Source organism: Notolepis coatsorum (genome assembly GCF_963971535.1).
Source record: "Notolepis coatsorum genome assembly, chromosome: 16".
Taxonomy (NCBI): Eukaryota; Metazoa; Chordata; class Actinopteri; order Aulopiformes; family Paralepididae; genus Notolepis; species Notolepis coatsorum.
Window position 1 is genome coordinate 9,770,577 of NC_140180.1, and position 20,962 is coordinate 9,791,538.

At 42.4% G+C, this 20,962-nt stretch overlaps 1 protein-coding gene across 6 annotated transcripts in view; it reads left to right on the plus strand.

Annotated features, from left to right (window-relative positions):
* Positions 1 to 20,962, plus strand: part of LOC311243230 (uncharacterized protein) — a 65,424-nt gene that overhangs the window by 23,710 nt on the left and 20,752 nt on the right. For all 6 annotated transcript variants that reach the window (XR_014620650.1, XM_084332370.1, XM_084332374.1 and 3 more), the window contains 3 exons: positions 3,977 to 4,065; positions 5,151 to 5,234; positions 9,094 to 9,164. Coding sequence is in view for 5 of the 6 variants with exons in the window: in XM_084332370.1 (XP_084188496.1) it covers positions 3,977 to 4,065; positions 5,151 to 5,234; positions 9,094 to 9,164 (244 nt within the window). In the remaining variant the exon portion in view is untranslated. The remainder of the gene's footprint in view (positions 1 to 3,976; positions 4,066 to 5,150; positions 5,235 to 9,093; positions 9,165 to 20,962) is intronic.

Sequence of the window (20,962 nt, forward strand, 5' to 3'; positions counted from 1 at the left end):
AGACCATTAAACCCTCTGGGCCTAGAGCGAGAGAGGAGAACACAAGACCATTAAACCGTCTGGGCCTAGAGTGAGAGAGGAGAACACAAGACCATTAGACCGTCTGGGCCTAGAGCGAGAGAGGAGAACACAAGACCATTAAACCGTCTGGGCCTAGAGCGAGAGAGGAGAACACAAGACCATTAAACCCTCTGGTAGTCCTTGCTCTGGGCCTAGAGCGAGAGAGGAGAACACAAGACCATTAAACCGTCTGGGCCTAGAGCGAGAGAGGAGAACACAAGACCATTAAACCCTCTGGTAGTCCTTGCTCTGGGCCTAGAGCGAGAGAGAACACAAGACCATTAAACCGTCTGGGCCTAGAGTGAGAGAGGAGAACACTGTTTTCAGGAACAGACAGATACTTTAAAAACGATGTTTAAAACCAGAGGGTACACACAGGACATTGTAGAAAAAGCAGCTTTGAAAGTAGGTCATAAAACAAGAAACAAAACTACCTCTGCACAACCTATACAGTGTGTTACACAATACTCGCCTCTAGGCAACCTTTTTAAACAAACATCTTCTCAGTTCTGATCCAACATTGGATACATCTTTTCAGATCCCCCCTAGACTAGTCTACAGGAGAGCACATAACATCAGAGGCATTGTGGTTAAATCAGACCTGCCTCCTAAAAAAACACAACATTTTTTAGATGACCTGCCAGATGGAAACTGACGTTGTGGTTTGTGTGCTCAGTGTCACTTTACAGAAAAATGCACTGTTTTCTATCACCCATCAACTGGGAAAGAGATAAAAATAAGAGGCAAAATATAACATGTAAAACTACCAATGTAATCTATATGCTTAAGTGCCCATGTGGTAAGGCATATGTCGGTAAGACAACATGTGCTTTAAAAACGCGTATTGCTGAACACAGGAGTACGATACGGAATGGGGATGAAAAAATCCCAGTAGCTTTACATTTTAAAAAGGCACACCACAATGTCTCATCATTAAGATACCTTAATACCCTAAGGACTTTGACATTAGACCTTATTTGTAAATTTAACTTATAGAGGGAGACAGTCAATAGATAGACTTTGTTTTTTCGTTTTTGTTTTTGTTTGTGTTTTCAGTGGCTAGGACCTGGACCGGGTCCAAAGAAAGTACATTACACACTGCTGCCTATCTTTAAATTATGTCTAATACTGTGTTTAATATATGTAATATATATATATATTTCTCCAAAAAATCTCCTAAAAAATTTCAAATGAAAAGATAAATAGTAATTTCCTGTATAAAAAGATGTCATTTTTTGTGTTGTATTCATACTTGAAAAAGACCGGAAGGGTCGGTCGAAACGTTGTATCTACTGCTGTTATTTTGTCAATTGAAACACCTTGGAGCATAAAGTGAGTTGCGAGCCCCGCTTTGTCTTATGTGTTACTGTTTTTACAGTTTGGCTCAGCACCAAGAAACGGAGGATATGCGTTATTTATTTTTTCTGAGAGGAGAACACAAGACCATTAAACCGTCTGGGCCTAGAGCGAGAGAGGAGAACACAAGACCATTAAACCCTGGTCTCTTAGCTACCTGTAGTGTCCTGGCCTGTTTAGCCTGGCCCTGGTGTGTACAGTACCTGTAGTGTCCTGAGCTGTTTAGCCCTGGTGTGTTCCTGTAGTGTCCTGAGCTGTTTAGCCCTGGTGTGTACAGTACCTGTAGTGTCCTGAGCTGTTTAGCCCTGGTGTGTTCCTGTAGTGTCCTGAGCTGTTTAGCCCTGGTGTGTTCCTGTAGTGTCCTGTAGTTCCGGCAATCGCTGCACTCCCTATCGGTCCCTGTTGGTCATTACCTATAGGCCATTACAGGGTAGAATCTGCTGAGCGCGTCTCCTGTGTATTGTTGTAATGACCAACAGGGACCGATAGGGAGCGCAGTGATTGCCGGACGCACCAGCCATTTTGCCAAGGTTCGCTCTGCGAGTACGTACACTCGTTTTATAAAAATGATTTAAAATGTTTATGAGCAACTCCGAGCTTCCAGACCCCATCGTGAAGCTGTGTTAAACCCATATTGTACGCTGGGTATCTTTGAAATTCATATCTGATATATTTTTGACACTCCGAGCCCCCCGATCACGCTTGGTTGTTATTTTCGTGGGTGGTCGCGGCAGGTAAATAAGTGACTGCGGTCACAAAAGTCCCAGGCTTGCAAACCGAAAGTCACGAAAGGGGCTAGTGGTGTATAAGTGTTTGAGGATGATATCCTTCAAACAGGCAATAGTGAGGATATAATTTGGGCAGTGCTGAGCTGGGTTACTTTCCTCCAGTGTATTTGTCCCCTGGCCCCACCCAATGGCCCCATGCACACCGAAGGGAAAAAAAAAATTGAAACAATAATATTTTTATTTTCTTTTTACTTCGATTTTTTTTTTAATGTTCGAAGCTTGTGCCATCGAACGAGGCTTCGAAGTATTTAAGACAGCCCTAATTGACAGTCGATTCTGCCAATTACGTCACAAAACAAAGCCTTTCTATACATGTGTCTGATTGAAAACGTTATTAACAGATGCAGAATGGGTAAAACTCAGGGCTCTGTGAGCAACGGAAGGAACTGAGCTAGTATGAACGCTCGCTACCTTCGGGTAAATAATAGGGATGCACGATAATTATCGGGCCGATATCAGCAATTATGACGTCATCCCGACAAACCCGATAACGTTATTAATAGCTCCGATAATATAATATATTTTTTGGTAAAAAAAAAAAAATGCGTTTGGATGAATTGGAATGAAGTGCGTTTGTTTTGACTGTAGGGACAGCTGGGATAAAAAAAAAAAATACATCAGGAAGTTGGGCTTTTCGCAAGACACCAATACAACGTATTTGCTGTGGGGGGTGGAAGAAATAATATGGAAGAAAGAATTGTGAGGTCCCGGGTGATTCCCACCCCTAACTTGCTGTACCCCCACCCTGCAGGAGTCTACAGGCCATACCTTCTTGGCAGGGGCTTTCCCCCGCATCCTCCTCCTCCTCCTCCTAGCAGCGGCTTCTACCTTCTTGGCATCTTCTGAGGGATCCATGATCTTGGGAAGAAATACATAGCAAACATGACCCAGTTATGCAATAGTGCTGCTGCTTTTTATTTTGTTAAAATATTTTAGTTAATAAGACTACAATATGACTACAACAGGGCGGTTAGGTGGCCGAGCGGAGATTGCGTTCGTCACCAACCCCGGAGCTGTGAGCTGGATTCGCCTGTTCGAATCCAGCTCACAGCTCCGGGGTTGTCACCAGCTTGGCTGGCCGTCTGCACTAATACAATTGGCTGTATTAGAGGGTGGGAGAAGCTGGCGGGGTGGGTCCGGGTCGTTGTAAACAGCGACTCCTACAGTTCGGTCGGGGCGCCTGCTAAGCGCGGATAGGACTTGAGGGGGATAGTGTGGTCCTCCCACACGCTACGCCCTCTCGATGAGAATCCGCGCTGCCAGGTGAAAAGAAGCGGTGATTGGCTGGACGTGTGTCGGAGGAAGCACGTGATAGCCTCCACTCTCCCAGATGATCTGACTGTGGGGGGTAAGTGCGCAGCGACCAGGAAGGGACTGGGAATTGGCATACGACTAACATTGGGATGGGAGAAAATCGGAGGAAAATGGAGGGGGAAAAAGATAAAAAAAAAAAAAAAACAATACGACTACAACGATTTCATGACCTCGCATTTCCGGTGCAATGCACGGAGCGAAGGCGTCCTAACTTAACGTAAAACTTTCAACAACAGATTGCTGCTAATTAAACACTTCATGGAAATGGACTAAGGCAGATAGTGATTTTGGACTGCAATAAGCATTCTGATAGGCTGAGGACATAGGCAATAAGACAGGGTGTTAGCAGTGTTAGACAGATATCAAAATTTGGCCAAAATATGACAGGCAATTATGCTATGAGGCTAATGATTTTCAATATGAAAACTAATGTTTTGATTAATTATTTTCTTTTTCAGAAAATGCTCTGAAAGAGAAGACCGTGGCAGGGGGGCGTACAGCCATTGGATTACTGTTTTCTAAATTGGGGAGGCTTTTAATCGTCAAGGTAAGAGGATTTTAAGTCATAAAATCTTGATAAACTTCAATCGGTTCGGATCCTTTGAAGGAATGAGAATATCAACAAACACGGCTTCACGTTGAAACCACTGACTGCGCCCAGAGACTCGAGTGGTTAGGCAAAAAATAGTTCCGAGTATATTTGCTTATAAAACATAATTGTCTAATTCAATTATTTTTTATTTCTCCACGTGGTGAATACACAGGTCACAACATGTTTACAGGGACGTTTTGGAGTTTTATTTGGTGGCTGTAAGACCCTGTAGGGAACGTCAGGCTCCGGCCCCCCCCCCACTTCCAGTGATGAAGCTACGCTAACGGAGCGACTGTTCCCAAAGCTAAATGCACGCACAGAGACAAAAAAGGTATCTTCTTGTCTAACTCCAGGGAAGATTTTAAATAAGCTAATTTCCCAAAATGTTGGAGTTTTCCTTTAACGTTAGTTAACGATAGCAGCTTTCGGTTAGCTGTTCAATGCTAATAACACCACCAAGCGAACCCATCAGAGCTCCCCGTCAACAGCGCTCTGTCGGGACGATGGCAAAGTGTCTGCTGTTAAAATGACAAATGGCATTGACACTTTAATTCACGGTCGGTTAAAACACGTTTGTTTTATAATGCTCACTCAGCAGACTGCAGTGTTGTTGATAAATTACGTCATATGGTATCGGAGCGCAGAATTCGAGGGTTTCCACCGATACCAGCATTTTAGGCAGTATCGGCGGCATTTCCGATACTGGTATCTGTATCGGAACAACTCTGAATACTGAATTTGAACTATACACAATACTGAAAGGTTACAGTATGTAGATTTGTTTATTTGTATGACAAAGTCAGTCAACCCTTGCAATCAGTTTCATTTAATGAATTGAAAACGGCATTGATATTACGTAAAAGCAAACTGGCAATAGAAAATATCTTCAAAATGATCTAGTTCCCTTACAACGCTAACGCTATTAAATAAAAATATATAGTGGAGGTTAAAATAAGAATATGACTTGGCATGAAAAAAGTTCAGCCAGGAGATTTTTTTTGCTTTAATCCCTGCTTAACATCCAACTTGTATCGTTACAGGTTGGGACAGTGACCTCATCGATTCTACTGCTCAGGGTCGGAAGAGACCAGGGAAGGTGTCGGCATCTTGTGATCTTCAAGAAGGTTGGTATTTTCTCCTAATGCATGTACGAATTTATGATTATAATGCTACAATCATGTAATTATTTTATTGAATTTTCTTTTATATTCCCCCCTCTCCCTTTTCTCTGTTTTTCTCCCATCCCAATGTTAGTCGTTATGCCAATTCCTAGCCCCTTTCGTGACTGCGATGCAAGCCAGGGGCTCGAATACGCAGTCACTGGCTCCCACGTTACTAGCCATGTTAATGTGCACATCAAGCACTGCTTAAAAGCAAGCGGTGGGTCCAAAATATATCAGACATTTCAAAGGTACCCAGCGTTCCATTCCAAAATACACATTTCCAGCGTATTGATTTGTCTGGGTGCTAAAAGTGTTACCATCCAGTGTTACCATGAGATTACATTTTTGCATTGCAATTTGATGCACCCTAGCGGCAGGGTTTGAAAGCTCGGCGTTGCTAATAAACATTTTAAATATTTTTTATAAACTGGTCAACACTGCTCAAAACTGCTGTATTTCCGTATTTGGCTGCCTGGTGCGCCTGTGCTGTGATCACATTAACATTAACATGGCTAGTAACGTGGGAGCCAGTGACTGTGTATTCGAGCCCCTGGCTTGCATCGCAGTCACGAAAGGGGCTAGCCAATTCCCAATCCCCTTCCTGGTCGTTGCGCGCCTACCCCCTACAGTCGGTCTGGGAGAGTGGAGGCTATCACGTGCTTCCTCCGACACACGTCTAGCCAATCAACCGCTTCTTTTCACCTGGCAGCGCGGACTCTCACTGAGAGGGTGTAACGTGTGGAAGGATCACACTACCCCCCTTAGATCCTATCCATGCTGAGCAGGCGCCCCGACCGAACTGTAGGAGTCGCTGTTTTACAACGACCCGGACCCACCCCGCCAGCTTTCCCACGCTCTAATACTGCCAATTGTATTAGTGTGAACGGCCAGCCAAGCTGGTGACAACCCCGGAGCTGTGAGCTGGATTCGAACAGGCGAATCCAGCGTCTCCGGCGTTGGTGACTAACGCAATCTCCGCTACGCCACCTGACCGCCTGAGACCGTAATTTTCGGACTATAAGCCGCGCCTTTTCCCCCCATTTTTCGACCCTGCGGCTTATATAACGGTGCGGCTTATGTGACTCGACGTGACCAAACCCGAAAATGTAAAAATCTAAATATTGCTTTTTTGACTGCATTGAAATGTTATTTATCTGTTCCCTTATTTGCTAAACTTAATACAACTTGTAAACGAGTTAATTCTTGTTATTTGTCCGACAGTATTGTGTCCCAATGCTAATTACATATGGTAATTAAACATTAAAACACCTGCAGCTTATAGTCCAGTGCGGCTTATATATGTACACATCATTCAATTTAGCTGCTGCGGCTTATATTCAGGTGCGCCTTATAGTGTGAAAATTACGATAATTGGTATCATTGATCTTTTAGTGAACATTGAAAACGGGGTCCCACATACCTGAACACCACACATGGGTTAACCCTTTCACTACCACACTACAGAAGGTTAACCCTTTCACTACCACACTACAGAAGGTTAACCCTTTACTATCACTCTACAGACTGTTAACCCTTTCACTACCACACTACAAACGGGAGAAAGTGTAACCGTCTGTAGTGTGGTAGTGAAGGGGTTAACCATCTGTAGTGTGGTAGTGAAAGGGTTAAAGTCGAGCTGAAATGAAAAATGCCTTTTAGACAGTTTTAGATCACTTCCCTGTCAAAATCTGCACCTATTTAATAATATATGCAAAACTATATATCATTTTCATATTCTTATTAGTGCTGTCAGGCGATTAAAAAAATTTATCTAATTAATTACAGGATTTGTAATTAATTTATCTAATTAATCGCATTTTAATCGCATAACCATTTTAGGCCTGATATTCTATATTCTATAATCATATTTCAAATTGCATTGGTCCGGATGGCAGAATTCAGTACTGTATCTACAAAACCTTCTGTTTAATCATCTTCCATTTATTCATTTGCTTAGATTTTTCAGGTCTGGTCAATTTTAGCATGGTGTTATTCAGTCAAAGATAAAAAAAAATATGTACCGGTAATAGAAATTGAATTGATATTCTCATTTGGTTCATTACAATTTACTCAAGCCTAGTAACTGACACAGTATTTCTGACACTGGGAATACATTCCCTGAGATCCATAGATGTCCCTAGAATCAGATGCCAAGAACATGCAAATGGACCATTAAAAAAAGTCTGTAAATGTTTATTCTACATACATTTACTAATATGTAATAATGAATGAGATAAAAAAATATATATATATATCTTTTTTTGTAATTAATTTTGAGGTAATTTTCATAACGCGATAATTTGCTGTGTAATTAATTAATTGAATTAACGCGATAAACGGACAGCCCTAATTCTTATATCAAAATCCAATGATTTGTTTCTGTAAAACAAAATATGACATGTGCTTACATAGGCTTTGCATAAACCGATTCCAACCAATAATATTGTGACTTTCTTTTTGCTGACCCCAATGTTTTCAACGATCAAATCTAATTCCTCCCAACGTTATGTCTGTCCTGTTTCTCTCAGAAATACGCCAACAATACGGAAGCTGATACTCTGGAAATGCTGTTTCAGCTAGACTTTAACCCTTTCGCATAGTAGTGAAAGGTTAACCTTCTGTAGTGTGGTAGTGAAAGGTTAACCTTCTGTAGTGTGGTAGTGAAAGGTTAACCTTCTGTAGTGTGGTAGTGAAAGGTTAACCTTCTGTAGTGTGGTAGTGAAAGGGTTAACCTTCTGTAGTGTGGTAGTGAAAGGTTAACCTTCTGTAGTGTGGTAGTGAAAGGGTTAACCTTCTGTAGTGTGGTAGTGAAAGGTTAACCTTCTGTAGTGTGGTAGTGAAAGGTTAACATTCTGTAGTGTGGTTGTGAAAGGTTAACCTTCTGTAGTGTGGTAGTGAAAGGTTAACCTTCTGTAGTGTGGTAGTGAAAGGTTAACCTTCTGTAGTGTGGTAGTGAAAGGGGTTAACCTTCTGTAGTGTGGTAGTGAAAGGGTTAACCTTCTGTAGTGTGGTAGTGAAAGGTTAACCTTCTGTAGTGTGGTAGTGAAAGGTTAACCTTTTGTAGTGTGGTAGTGAAAGGTTAACCTTCTGTAGTGTGGTAGTGAAAGGTTAACCTTCTGTAGTGTGGTAGTGAAAGGTTAACCTTCTGTAGTGTGGTAGTGAAAGGGTTAACCTTCTGTAGTGTGGTAGTGAAAGGGTTAACCTTCTGTAGTGTGGGAGTGAAAGGGTTAACCTTCTGTAGTGTGGTAGTGAAAGGGTTAACCTTCTGTAGTGTGGGAGTGAAAGGGTTAACCTTCTGTAGTGTGGTAGTGAAAGGGTTAACCTTCTGTAGTGTGGGAGTGAAAGGGTTAACCTGGGAGTCTGTGGTTATTACTCAGCTCTGGGCCATGTTGTGCTTTTTCACATCTATTCTACAGTACCTCTCCTTTTCAGGTTGAACCCTGTCACTGCCACACGCCACATGGTTAACCCTTTCACTGCGACAATACAGAAGGTTAACCCTGTCACTGCCACACGACACATGGTTATGAATGGGATACCAGAAAAATGATTGTGTGTTTACTGCAGAGCGGTGTGACTGGGAGACCCGTGTTACTGACCAAACACACTATATCAGTGATGGCTGTCAGAATGTAGAGCTATTTAACACTTATTTTAACAAAAGAATACCACTTACAGCCACCTTCAAATATAATGCAGTATATTAATGTGTGTGGTCTAACTAACCGGTTTAGCTGGCGGGGGAACCACTAATGAGTCTGTAGTGTCTTTGATGGACATGATGTCGTCTTTAACGTGTCTGATCTGATCTCCTCTTCAGCACCAACGTTGCAGCAGCGTCGGCCCAGATGAGCCACAGGCCCCATCGTCTCCCGCTCGGCCCAAAGTCAGGTACACGGGTCCTTGAAGTGCTTAACCCTTTCACTGCCACACTACAGAAGCTTTACCGTGTGATACATTTACATTTAGTCATTAACCTAACCTGAGAGCTGAAATCCATGCAGTGCGCAGTGCGCACAGAGCTGGTGAATATTACCGAACCATTGCTGCTGAAAATAAATGAACACGGGCAAACTATCTGCGAGTTGGAACGTGTGACGAGCGACCACAGTGACCAGCTCTCCTCGCTTGACTCCACTGTTAAGGAGCTCACGTCACAGGTGAAATTACTAACAGACAAATGTGAGGACCTAGAGGGGAGATCGAGGAGGAACAACCTTCGACTCGTGGGGATACCTGAGGGCTCTGAGGGTGCGCACCCAACGGAATTCATCGGCCGCCTACTCAAGAACCTACTGGGCCTGGAGGAGGAGCCCCTACTCGACAGAGCCCATCGCACTTTGCGGGCTAAACCCAAAGAGGGAGAGACGCCTCGTCCGCTCATCATCAGGGTCCACTTCTTTCATCTCCGGAACGAAATCCTACGTCGGGCCAGCGCGACCTCCCGTGATACCCCTCTACTCTTCAAAGGCAAAAGGCTCTCTATTTTCCCTGATTACACCGTCGCTGTTTCCAAGAAGAGGGCTGCGTTTGGAGGAGTGAAACGTGAACTCCATGCCTGTCCTGGTATAAAGTTTGGGCTGATGTTTCCTGCGGTTCTGAAAATTACTCTGCCGAGTGGTTCAACGCACGCGTTTGAAGACCCGGCCGCCGCCTCGACTTTCATAAACACTAAACTCAGAAAAGCGGTTCCCCAGACTGTAACCATTAGCTGAACGGCAAGTTCATAATTCATGTCCATATGAGCATATATACAGACTATTTCATTTTGGGACTACGATATTTCACAATATTAACATTTGTCACTTAACCACGGAAGGGGTGGTGTTTATCTCCCTTTCTCGTTTCTCTTAGTTAGTTAGTAATAGTGGGTTATGCGCGCGTCCAATTTGAGGAGACTCATTCAGCATATTGCATATTGCATATTCATATGATACTATTGTCATATCGGACCACTCTCCAGTTCTAATGGAACTGCAAATTAGGGGATGTGATAACACCCGACCACCCTGGCGACTGAATACTAGTTTGTTATCGAACAAAGATTTTGTTACTTTTATTTCCAAGCAGATAGATTTTTTTTTGGATATCAATAAGACGCCTGGGATCTCAGCTTCCTTACTATGGGAGACACTGAAGGCATACTTAAGGGGGGAAATTATTTCTTACTGCACTTATGAGACTAGAGCCAGAAGGAAGAAATTAGATAACTTAACCAAACGGATCACTCAGATTGACAACGTTTACTCTATCGCTCCATCACCTGATTTATATAAGGAACGCCTATTGTTACAAGCAGAATTCGATACTGTCTACCACCCATACCGAAAAATTACTATTCAAATCCAGATACAATTACTATGAACACAGAGATAAGGCGAATAAACTATTAGCTCATCAATTAAGACAGGCATCAGCTTCGCATCAAATACCACAAATCCAAACTCCAACAGGCAGAACTACAGATCCCAAAGAAATTAATGAACAATTTAAAAACTTCTACTCATCTCTCAACCCACTGACCAGTCTGCCTTTAGCAACTTTTTTGACTCTCTTGATATTCCTAAAGTTGACTCCGACTCAGCGGTGAAACTGGAGGAGCCTATCACAATAGAGGAGATTGAAGAGGCTGCTCACAACATGCAGGCAGGTAAATGCCCAGGCCCTGATGGTTACCCAATCGAATTCTATAGGAAGTTTTTTGGCAAATTGGCGCCACTTCTTTATTGATATGTACAATGAATCCTTCTGCTGTTTTAAATTGCCCCATACACTTACTCAGGCCACAATTTCCTTAATCTTGAAGAAGAACAGAGACCCTCTCCTATGTGGGAGCTACCGTCCTATAAGTTTGCTATCCGTGGATTTAAAGCTTCTTTCCAAACTACTATCTATGCGTTTAGAATCGGTACTACCCTCTATTATTTCCCCAGATCAGACTGGATTCATAAAAAAACGGTACTCTTCTTTTAACACTAGACGGCTTCTTAATATCATGTATAATCCCTCTTCTTCCTCAATATCAGAAGCTGTGATCTCACTAGATGCCGAGAAGGCTTTTGACCGGGTGGAGTGGAGCTACCTATTCTACACCATGGAGAGATTTGGCTTGGGTAAAACATTTATCACCTGGGTGAAACTGCTTTATATAATAGTTTACCCATCTTTCTCACAAGCATTCTTCCAGAAAATTGACAGTTTGGTGTCGCAGTTCATCTGGAATAGGAGAGTCCCTAGGCTCGGTAAAGCCCTCCTACAAAGACCAAAGCCTCTGGGAGGGATGGCTCTGCCCAATTTTAAATTCTATTATTGGGCAGCCAACTTTAGAGCACTACAACATTGGGCAAGGTTCGAAGACGCACCTTCATCCCCTGTATGGTTGCTTTTGGAATCCTCTTCTTCCAGACCTGCCTCACTGGCTGCTCTGGCTCACGCACCTCTACCTTTTCCCACCTCTCCCTACTCTAAAAATATCATTGTCAAATCAACACTCAGGATATGGAATCAGTTCAGACGACATTTTCGTTTACAATCTTTTTCTTTACTAGCTCCAATTACAGCTAACCCTGTTTTCCCCCCCTCTGTGATGGATAGAGCTTTTCTCTCCTGGTCGCGTGTAGCTTAATGCCAGCGGAAGAGTGCAAGAGCGCTTCCGCATTCTTCGCCGCGCATGCGCATGAGGTCCTCGCTCACTGTTCATCACAAACTCGAAACTCCGCTAAGCTCCAGAGAGAGAGAGGCTGAAAACCGCCAGTTCTTGCCCGACGGATGGGAGCCGAATCGCGGATCCGAGTTTTCTGATGAATAGCCCCAAAACATGGAGGTCGCGACTCGCGAACGGCACGGCTTCGCTGACCAGAGCTCTCTCATAGGGCTGGGCGATATGACCAAAAACGTTATCGCGATAAAATTATAAAATTATTTTCATATAACTCGATATCGATAATTATCGTCGATATAATGTCTGTCAAGTTTAATTAACTTTTTATGCCCGGCGCCGATGGACGGGCTGACTTGTTTTGCTGCTGTGAATGTCTCGAGAGTCGAGTTGATGTCGTCATCAGTCTGCGCACGTTAGCAGTTAGCCAGAGCGAGCAGTACTGTGTATCCCATGACAATGTGAATGTACTAGTAAATATCCCTAAAATACTCTGTTCCGCCACAATACATTGCAACGGCGTCCACCGTATACCACACACTACTATAACCGTGGCATCAGAATTCACGCCACACACATACTCGGCACGTAAATATATAAAAACAGCGCCGTGCAAGCTAGGTATCCTAGCCAGCTTCGTTTCCAAGCGATGTATTCCATGACAATGTACTAGTAAATATCCCTAAAATACTCTGTTCCGCCACAATACATTGCAACGGCGTCCACCGTATACCACACACTACTATAACCGTGGCATCAGAATTCACGCCACACACATACTCGGCACGTAAATATATTAAATAGCGCTAGGCCTGTTGCAATAAGCAATAAATCATTTATCGCGCAATAATGAAAATGAATGCAATGATTTTGACGGGCGCAATTAATTGCTATTTGCGTGTTTGTTTTAATGAACCAGTACCTCTCCGTGTGGGGAGGCGGGCCGCTGACGTTACTACAGAGTACAGCACGGGAGCTCCTGTGAGCACCATGCGTATGTTGGGCAGTAGCAACGCTACATAGCTTAACTACATTTCTCAGTAGCGTGATGGTAGCGTCGCTCCTTTTGAACCAAGTAGCGTTCTTTGTAGTGTAGCTATTTTTAGACCCAAGTAGTGATGTAGCGTGAACAAACGCTATACGCTACTGCCCGGAGAAACTGGACTGCTAAATAAAGATTAAAGATCTAGCGTTGATGCCATGACGCTTCCTCCTCATCGTTGATTGCCTGTAGTAGCTGCATCTAACGTTAGTAGCTAACGTTAAAACTAACCTAAAGTTAGTTGTTCACCAACAATCTCAACATTTGTTTGATCATTAGCTCAAAAACACAGAACCGGACGACACAAGTTGTCCGCTCATAGGTTCTGCTAGGATAATAACAACAATACTTCCGGTCGGTGGGTTTCAAAATAAAAGAGCAAAGTCTAAAACACCGGAAAAGACGTTTATTTTGTACAGCGTTTTCCTCCACGAGTACTCAAGTACATCATGTGATCAATCGATCTGTTTTTTTTTGCCCATCCCTAGTTTATCCTGTGCTGAAAAGTCTCCATTCCAATAGAGATAGTATATATTTGTGTTTATTTGATTATTGTTGAGCTATATTTTAATCGAGAGTAACTGGTAGTGTAGCTTACTACATTTTCCAAGTAGCTTGCCCATCACATAATCCGCGAGCCACAGTAAACAAACGCGAGCCACAATTAGGGTGACCAGGTGTCCCGCTTTTGGTTGTATACTGCACAGCCATTTTACCTAATGTCCCACGTCCCTCTTTTCGTAGCAAAAAATAAAAACATGGGTCTAAAAGCCCCTTCCTACAGTAAACGTAGCAACCTGCCTCTTGTCCACACACATTGCTCTGCTCGTTTTATCATTGCTCTCACGGAGATAAAACTGGGAACGAGGTTACTCTGCTTCTGACGCTACCTCATATCTGATTGGTTAGGTAGTAATTTAGGATATTTAAAATATCTTCCAATGTTAAATAAAGGTTTATTGCACTTTGAAACGGTTTCCTTGCATTATTATGCTATTATCATTATATTAGTAAAAAAAAAAAGTTGATTGAAAACTTTTGGGAAATACATTTCTCAAAAAGATTATTTCTCTCAAAACCGCAATAATATCACTTATCGCAATAATTTCTGGGACAATTAATCGCCCAGCAAAATGTGTTATCGTGACAGGCCTAAATAGCGCCGTGCAAGCTAAGTATCCTAGCCAGCTTAGTTTCCAAGCGATGTATTCCATGACAATGTACTAGTAAATATCCCTAAAATACTCTGTTCCGCCACAATACATTGCAACGGCGTCCACCGTATACCACACACTACTATAACCGTGGCATCAGAATTCACGCCACACACATACTCGGCACGTAAATATATTAAATAGCGGCGTGCAAGCTAGGTATCCTAGCAGCCTTGAGTCCTGAGCTGTGGTGCGTAAGGACGTCATCACGTAACGTTGGTTGTTAGTGAGTGTGCTGAGCCGAGGCTGAACGGAGCCAAACTTGGAAAATCGATATATCGAAACTTTGCGACCACGTTTCATGTTTATTTCGAGGAAATAATTTATCGCGATATTTATCGTTATCGTTTTATCGCCCAGCCCTACTCTCTCAGATTCAAAGTTTTAATTGCAGCCTGGAACATACATGTTTCGGAACCAATGTGTAACTAGACAGTTACAATATAACATTTATATTAATTAACCCAGTTAATGCCTTATAGTGCTGTGACAAACTGTCAAAAAGGGCTTTAGTTTTTGAGATACCCATACCGGAGGTAGAACAAAACACAACTATGTTTTTCCTCATCTCTAAGGTCTCCCATATATGAAATGGATTCTTGTATAAAAATATTTTACTGCAAAACTTGTTAAATTGATAGATATTGTTATACACTCCCAAAGGAAAAAATATAGCCTGGCCGTATGGGAGTTGAGACATATAAACTCATGTAGATTAATAATACAAGCTCCAAGAGCTTTCAAACTTGACATGCTAGCAGTCAGACAGTTGCTTAACATAATAGAACAACCTGGATGTGAATATCTTTATGCATGTAGGAAATATATACCTATGTACACATACTTAAAATAAGCGGAAATGTAAAAAATTTATATCTATGCAGAATGTTCTCATTTACTTTGTAGTGGCTCTGCCATGGATTGTCATAGAAACACATATGAGGGCTTTTTTGGAAAGGTGTGGTTGTGCTGAAATAAATAAATATAGCATGCATGGTCAGGGAGTTACATCAGTACTTTTTTCACTCACTGCGTCCTACCTCATTAGAAAAGATCAGGAGGAGTTGGGACCTGGGTGAGGACATCACAGAAGACCTGTGGGAGGATATTCTACACCGGCTCCACTCCTCTTCAATTTGTGCCAGGCACGGACTGATCCAATGTAAAATTGTTCACCGTTCACACCTAGCCATGTGCAATATGTATATTTTTACATTCAACAACCTATATTCTGTTTATTTATACATAGCTTTGTGCAATAGGTATATTGTTTATCCAACGGACCTATATTTTGACTAACTATATGTAGCTTTGTGCAATATGTATATTGTCTACATTCAACAGACCTATATTTTGACTACTTATATGTAGATATGTGCAATACGTCTGGCATATACGTGTACAATTTGACCTTGTGCTCATCTCATTATTGCAACGAAAAAACTTCAATAAACAAAGTTAACTTAACTTAATATTGGACTACCCCTTTTCTCTACTAAAATTACCCTGGTAGATGTGGCCATCTAGTGGTTAGTATAATCAAATCACCACAGATTGCATGTGCAATATTTAGTCCTGAGCCCTTTTCCAAACAGCGACGGAGGGAAATTGGATCACTTAAGCTCAGAATCTGGGACCAGCCCGCCCACCAGTAAAGTAGGGGGCTGATGACCAGGAAGATATTCAACAGCAAGCTGATCTCCAATCAAGAGCAAGCAAGCCTTTGCCCTTCTGTAAAACTTTTTTGTGTGTGTGATAAATAAATGTTTTCTTCAACTCAGTCTATATCTTGTATTTGGCCTCCCCTGTTGATAACATGAACAGATGATATAGTTTCACTTACAGTCCGGAGTCCAGGAAAAAAAAGTATATACGGTACATTTGACGTAGAAACTGTACATTGGATTGGGTAGGGGGGGGGGGGGTACACTGTACAACTGTACAAACAAAACTGTACATTGGAATATTGACAAGACCATACTTGGTAATTTACTGTACATTGGAGGGGGTTGTGTTCGGCCATTTACAGTGGCCAGTTTCGAATTGCAGTCTCCCGTAGGTGTTTTTTTTAGTGTTTTTGAAGGTGGGTAGTGATTCACATTCCTTTACAGCTTTGGGTAGGGCGTTCCACATTGATGTGGCATAATTGCGAAACGTGTTTAGTCCCTTGTTTGAGCCAAATCTGGGTTTAACATGATTTGTGGAGCTCCCTCTGGTGTTGTGATCGTGGTATTCACTGACCTTTGGGAAGTATTTTGACATGTACATGGGTACCTTGGTCGTGTAGTGTATCTTGTAGACCAGGCCCATTGCAAGTTGCTGTACTCTGTCGTCTACTCTAAGCCATCCTAGGTTGTCAAAGTGGGCAGGGGTGAGGTGGGTTCTAGGAGTAAGTCAAGTCAAGTCAAGAGTTTTAATTGTCACGGCATACAGGTATACAATGAAATGCGGGTGGTCTTGCCCGCAACGATGTGCAATACAGTGGTACATGTAATAGAATCAAAAGAAGAAACAACATTGTGCAGTAACAGGTAGCAGGTAACATGGAGTGACATCTCGGTATCTGTACATAGTTATTTACAGCGCATGTGTGACATGCTAGTTAGCTTTGGTAGTGCAATACACTGTTCCTGTTATTCTAATTTAAAGTGTCCTTTCCTTTGGCCATAAGTGTGCGTGTGTGCGACATGAGTGTGTGCCCGCTCATGTTAAAGTGTTAAGTGGCTGCTCGTGTGTGAGCGTGCACAGTGTGCGTGTCGTGTGTGTGTTCATGTGTGCTTGTGTGTGGACAGTTCAATGTTCTGAGCACTCAATGTACATTGTTCATGGCTCTGAGTAAGGTCAAGCAGTAGTCTGACTAGTTTGTTTTGAGATGTTTGTAATTTTGTTTTTAGCGCCTTTGAGGTGCTTTGGTACCATGAGGTGCAAGCATAGTCGTAGTAACCTTGAATGAGTGCTCCTGCCAGAGTCTTCAGGGTATTCTTGTTTACCAGTGAGGAGATCCGGTACAAGAATCGACTTCGTTGGTTGACTTTTTTTTATTACATTGGATGCCATTTTGTCACAGGAAAGATTAGCCTCTAGGATGGAACCCAGGTAGGTAATATCTTCTTTCCTTGTGACAATATTGTCACCCACTGTAACTGAGAAGCCGTCGGTCTTGCTGAGTTTGTTATTTGAACCGAAGAGAATGGACTCTGTTTTGCCCATGTGTAATGATAGTTTGTTGTCGGCGAGCCATATGCAGATTTTGCCTAGTTCTGAGCTGAGGGTTTTTTCAACCTGTAACTTGTTCTTGTCAGAGACCAGCAGGGCTGGGTCGTCCGCAAACAGGAACAAGTTGCAGTCACAAGCTGACGACATGTCATTTGCATAAATTAGGAACGTAACGTTATAATTGAGATGTTAATTAATGTTTCAATTCAAATTTAATTCTGAGTGGCATTAAAAAAGTCAAGCATTAAATCTGACTTGGCTAAACCTGCAGATAACCTGTTTAAAGCCGCAGTTATGTTCTGTCTCTTACCGTTAACACTTGTTCGTGCTGCCGACTCACTGGGTGGGTGGGTGTGTCCGGTCCGACTGTTGAATGAATGAATGAATGAAAACTTTATTTAACAGATTGCAGAATGGGTACAATACAGTACGGCTCAATACATACAATTGTTAAGGGGATGCAGACCTGAGAAAGACGTTTGTCTTGTTTCCATCAGGGTCCCCCATTTTCAATTCATATATGTTCTTCTCCACGCTGGGAAATTAACCGGTAAAAAGCTTAGATTTTTTGTACACATGATCTCAAGAAGGTACTGAACGAGCTCAGTGTCAGTTTCTCATGTCTGGTCATTATTAGCGTGGTGTTATTCACTGTCGAAGATTCAAACAAAAGTTCGAGAGAGTCCAGTCCGTATGTTCTGTGTCGCCGCCGCTGCGTACAACCGTCACTGCGTGGAGAGAGAGATGGTGATACTCTGCTATCGTATATTATTAATAATAATACGATAGCCCAGAGGCAATATCTGGGCTATATAACTTATAATAACTTCATGTAGATTACTTCCAACTTTTTTTCATCTTATCGTTTTTATATGAAACACAGGTCTTGCATTACCAACTGAATCCATTCTCTCGACACCGGAGAGTAACCGTCACTGACTCACTGCGTTGAGAGAGATGGTGATACTCTGCTATCGTATATTATTAATAATAATATACGATAGCCCAGAGGCAATATCTGGGCTATATAACTTATAATAACTTCATGTAGATTACTTCAACTTTTTTTCATCTTATCGTTTTTATATGAAACACAGGTCTCCCATTACCAACTGACATAATTGAATCCCTTCTCTCGACACAAGTTCAACGACACTTTACTTCAATTGACTATATGAATGAGATGTTAATTAATGTTTCAATCGGACACTAATGAACTTACCAAAATAATATGAAATTATATGAACTTCACTTACTTTTTCAGTGCTTGCTGAAAGTTGGTTGATCAGTGGCAACCTTCGGAACGAACAATTCAGACTTAACAACTAAGCCCCTCCCACCCCCCCCTTGGTGACTGACGTTATCACGTTCGTTTATTATGTCGTTGCATGCCGAATAAAGACCTCTGCAACAGGTCCTGCATTATTATTATATTATTAACGTATTAATAATTGCTAATGGCAACTTGGGTTTCAAGCAGCTGTTGGTTGTGCTAGTAATAAAGAGCAGGGAGATCTGATCGATACACATACAGTAACGTCATGTACACGTGATTGATTGATTGATTGATTGAAAACTTTATTAACAGATTGCAGAATGGGTACAATACAGTACGGCTCAATACACACAATTGTTAAGGGGATGCAGACCAGAGAAAGAATTTCGTCCTGTTTACATCAGGGTCCCCCATTTTCAATTCATCATAACATAATGACATACACGATACAGATGGACAGTTCTGCTACATCTATACAGACATACCAGATTTACAAATATACAGTACTGTTTGTGATACAAAAAGAAGAGTATATACATTTGACGAAGAAACTACATTGTAGGGGGGGGACGGGACTGTACATTGGAGGTGGTTGGGGGGGGGGAACTGTACTTTGGGGGGGGGGGGGGTAACTGTACATTGGATTATCGACGAAACCTTACTAGGTCCAAGAAGAGGGTCTCGTGTATTACTGGGTTAGGACATTTACTTTACATTGGAGGGGGTTGGGTTAGGACATTTACAGGGGCCAGCTTTGAATTGCAGTCTCCCATAGGTGCTCCTTGAGAGTGGTTTTAAAAGTGGGTAGTGATTCACATTCCTTTACAGCTGTGGGTAGGGCGTTCCACATGGATGTGGCATAATTGCAAAACGTGTTTAGTCCCTTGTTTGAGCCGAATCTGGGTTTAACATGATTTGTGGAGCTCCCTCTGGTGTTGTGGTCGTGGTATTCACTGACCTTTGGGAAGTATTTTGACATGTACCTTAGTCGTGTAGTGTATCTTGTAGACCAGGCCCATTGCAAGTTGCTGTACTCTGTCGTCTACTCTAAGCCATCCTAGGTTGTCAAAGTGGGCAGGGGTAAGGTGGGTTCTAGGAGTAAGGTCAAGCAGTAGTCTGACCAGTTTGTTTTGTGATGTTTGTAATCTTGTTTTTAGCGCCTTTGAGGTGCTTTGGTACCATGAGGTGCAAGCATAGTCGTAGTACCCTTGAATGAGTGCTCCTGCCAGAGTCTTCAGGGTATTCTTGTTTACCAGAGAGGAGATCCGGTACAAGAATCTAGTTCGTTGGTTGACTATTTTGTCACAGGAAAGATTTGCCTTTAGGATGGAACCTAGGTATGTAATTCATCTTTCCTTGTGACAATATTGTCACCCACTGTAACTGAGAAGCCGTCGGCCTTGCTGAGTTTGTTATTTGAACCGAAGAGAATGGACTCTGTTTTTCCCATGTGTAATGATAGTTTGTTGTCAGCGAGCCAGGTGCAGATTTTGCCTAGTTCTGAGCTGAGGGTTTTTTCAACCTGTAACTTGTTCTTGTCAGAGACCAGCAGGGCAGAGTCGTCCGCGAACAGGAACAAGTTGCAGTCACAAGCTGACGACATGTCATTTGCATATAGGAACAGTAGCGGTCCTATTATGCTTCCTTGTGGAACACCACAGCTCACTGGGAGGGGGGGGGGGGGGGGGTAGAGTACCGTTTACCTCCACCATCTGTTCTCTCCCCTCCAGGTAGGATTGCATCCAGCGCACTGATTGACAAGCTAAAAGCAATTGCTTTTAGCTTGTCAATCAGAATGGAGTGATTGACAGTGTCGCGAGGGAACATGTATGCACGGGAGCGCACGTGCACGTGGCGTCAAAGGCAGTTCTGATATTACGACTGCACCCCTGCCCACGTCCACCTCTTGTTTGATGTGGTCGTTCAAATAGAGAAGACATGTGTCAGTGGAGTGGGATGTTCTGAAGGAATTCGAACATTAGATTTTTTTCCGCAAGGTACTTTTTGACCTGTTCGTAATACTATTTTTTCCATGACTTTCGAGATAGAGGTAAGAATAGAAACGGTGGTAGTTGCCTGGGTCTAATTTGCTGCCCTTTTAGTGCAGGGGGGTTACTCTCGCATTACTCTCGCACTCTCTGGTCTGCATCCCCTTAACAATTGTGTGTATTGAGCCGTACTGTATTGTACCCATTCTGCAATCTGTTAAATAAAGTTTTCATTCATTCATTCATTCATTCATTCATTCATTCATTCATTCATTCATTCATTCATTCATTCATG